Raw genomic sequence first — 2,896 nt, forward strand, 5'->3', positions numbered from 1 at the left:
TCGAAAGGCCAACTATCAATTAATCCATGTTCTTGGCATGGTTTGAAGCAAATCGTGAATTCAAGAAAGCAAAACAGTTGTGATATGTAGACTTTCCTTCCAAATTTGTATGAAATGCTAATTCCAAGAAATAGCATCAAAGAAGGTCACATCAAGTAATTGGTCGTGTTTATTTTGTTCCTCCTTTTTTGGGGGAATCATATTATCTTAGAATACTTCTCAATTTGGTAAAAGGACCAACAAGTTATGAATAAGGCATGTTTTGCTCGCGGTTTGTTGGATGATGATAGAGAATATATTGAAGCAATTGAAGAAGCAAGTATTTGGGGTTCTGGCAAATACCTTAGGAATCTATTTGGCACTCTTTTGTTTTCTAACTCAATGAGTAGACACTGTGTTTGGGAGAAGGCATGGAAAATACTCTCCGATGGTATACTTCATAATAGAAGAAGACTACTTAACCATCCAAGTATTAACTTGCTTCTACATTTTTATAATTTTCAAATGACATATTTCTATATCAATGTTTGCACTTAATTAATTTTTTTTAATGTAGGACTAACAATATCCGACAATGAGTTTTTAAATCTCACTCTCATAAAAATTGAGACAATTCTCAAGTGGAATAATCGTAGTCTAATGGACTACCCTAACATGCCTTTTCCTAACACTGATTTTGGGGTGGGGTTTCTTGCGATCTTTCAAATAATAACCTAATCAATGACGAATTGTTGTACGACAGACAAAACTTAGGGTTAAAGTATTTAATAAATCTTGCGAAGATGATCACTGAGCAAAAGAATGTTTATGATACTATTATCAACAGTGTCGACCGGGGTGAGGGTGGTTTATACTTTCTATATGGTTATGGTGGTAGAGGGAAGACATTCATATGGCAAACTCTTGCTGCATCTTTGCGTTCAAGAGGTCAAATTGTATTAACAGTTCCTTCTAGCCATATAGGATCTTTGCTTATTCCTGGCGGTAGAACGACTCATTCTAGATTTGCAATTCTTTAAATGTTGACAAATTTTCAACTTGCAACATTAGACAAGGAAGCCAATTAGCCGAGTTGATAGTGAAATCTAAGTTGATTATATGGGATGAAGCTCCAATGGTCAATAAATTTTGTGTTGAAGCTCTTAATCGTACCATGAGAGATTTGCTTAAGATTGTTAACTCCAATAGTGAAAATCTACCATTTGGCGGTAAAACAATTGTGTTGGAGGTGATTTTTGACAGATTTTACCCGTAATACCTAAAGGTTCTAGACAAGATGTAATTAACGCAACCATCAATTCATCTTTTTTGTGGGATCATTGTAAGGTGTTGAAGTTGACTCAAAACATGAGATTAAAACGATCTAACAACATTGAAAGATCTTATCAAAGCTTAAGGGAGTTTGCATATCGGTTATTGAAGATAGGAGATGGCAAGATCGGTGAGATTTCTGATGGTATCGGCAGAATCAAAATTCCAGATGACATCTTGATAAAAGATTAAATTAATCCAATTGAAGTTGTTGTAACATCTACATTCAAGAAATACATTGAGGATCTGGATGACGAGAAGAATTTACAAGATAGAGTTGTATTGGCACCAACACTTCAGACTGTAGATGAGATTAATGAATACATGATGAAGATTAATCAAAGACAGCATGTTTCTTACTTCAACGCTGATATGGCTTGCAAGTCTAAGACACAAACAGATGTTGCTGCAGCTGTTCACACCCCTGAATTTCTCAATGGTATCAAGTATTCCGGTCTTTCAAACCGCGAAATCAAATTGAAGGTTGGTATACTTATTATGCTTCTTAGAAACATTGATCATTCTTCGGGTTTATGCAATGGGACATGGTTGATTGTTACTCAGCTTGGGAAACGAATTATTGAAGCTAAAGTAATTATTGGGAGTAATACAGGACAGAAAGTGTTCATACTGTAAAACCCGGTTAATTAACGGCTAATTAGCCTATAAATGAGAATTTATTCTAGAAATCCCAAAATGTGATTTTTGTGGCTAAATATGATAGAGGAGATTGAGACGAGAATTTCGGTACCAATTTTATAGAATTCGCGCCAAGATTGGACCGAACGGGCCAAACCGGGCCAACCGGACCCAAAGTGGGCCCTTGGCCCAACATAACTAAACCAAAACCCTAGTTTTCAGCATTCTCTCTCCTCACTAAACACACTCACATTCTGAAAATGGAGGCCATGGAGGGAAGAACACTCTCTCAAGTTCTTTCTCTCACTTGATCTTCAAACCACCATAACTTTTGATCTAGAGCTCCGATTGTCGCTCCGTTTGCGGCCACGCGTTCACCGCGGAGAGCTCTACAAAACCCATACAATTAATCTTGAGGTAATCCACGTTTTGCTCTTCGAAATTCCAGCCTTATTTTCGAGTTTTATGAGCAAAAATGTTAAGATTTTGGGCTCTTTGATGTTATAGGACCCAACTCCCTTGAAAGAGAAGGTTAATCTTGTCTCCTTAGACCTTGGGTGTGGTAAGATTCTCAATCCTAGTGTAATTTGTTGTTCTATGATGTTTGGGTATTGAGATGTTGTGTATGGGTATGATGATTGTGGCTTAGGTTGTGTATGTGTGAATATTGGAGCTTGATTGGTGATATTGAAAAGCTTGAAAAAGGGATTTGGTGGTGAAAAATCTGTTCTTGGAGGTATTGAGGCCTTGAGAGCTTGTGGATAAGTGGTTTGGAAGTGCTCCGGTTGAGCTTGGGAAATCGGCTAAGGTATGGTTTCGGTTTCCCGTATCTAATATGTAATGTGGTAGGAAATACTTAGGTTAGAGGCCCTAAGATAGGCATTGAATTGTTGATGTTGTTGAATTGTTGATATATATGATGTGGTCATATATGTGATGATGATTA

At 36.9% G+C, this 2,896-nt stretch overlaps 1 protein-coding gene across 1 annotated transcript in view; it reads left to right on the plus strand.

Annotated features, from left to right (window-relative positions):
- The first annotated feature begins 246 nt into the window (after window positions 1-246).
- Window positions 247-2,896, plus strand: part of LOC110273049 (uncharacterized) — a 15,225-nt gene continuing 12,575 nt past the window's right edge. The window contains exons 1-5 of the mRNA XM_021125892.1: window positions 247-430; window positions 557-686; window positions 1,051-1,228; window positions 1,327-1,456; window positions 1,520-1,938. Coding sequence (XP_020981551.1) covers window positions 247-430; window positions 557-686; window positions 1,051-1,228; window positions 1,327-1,456; window positions 1,520-1,938 — 1,041 coding nt within the window. The remainder of the gene's footprint in view (window positions 431-556; window positions 687-1,050; window positions 1,229-1,326; window positions 1,457-1,519; window positions 1,939-2,896) is intronic.

Source organism: Arachis duranensis, chromosome 6 (genome assembly GCF_000817695.3).
Source record: "Arachis duranensis cultivar V14167 chromosome 6, aradu.V14167.gnm2.J7QH, whole genome shotgun sequence".
Classification (NCBI taxonomy): Eukaryota; Viridiplantae; Streptophyta; class Magnoliopsida; order Fabales; family Fabaceae; genus Arachis; species Arachis duranensis.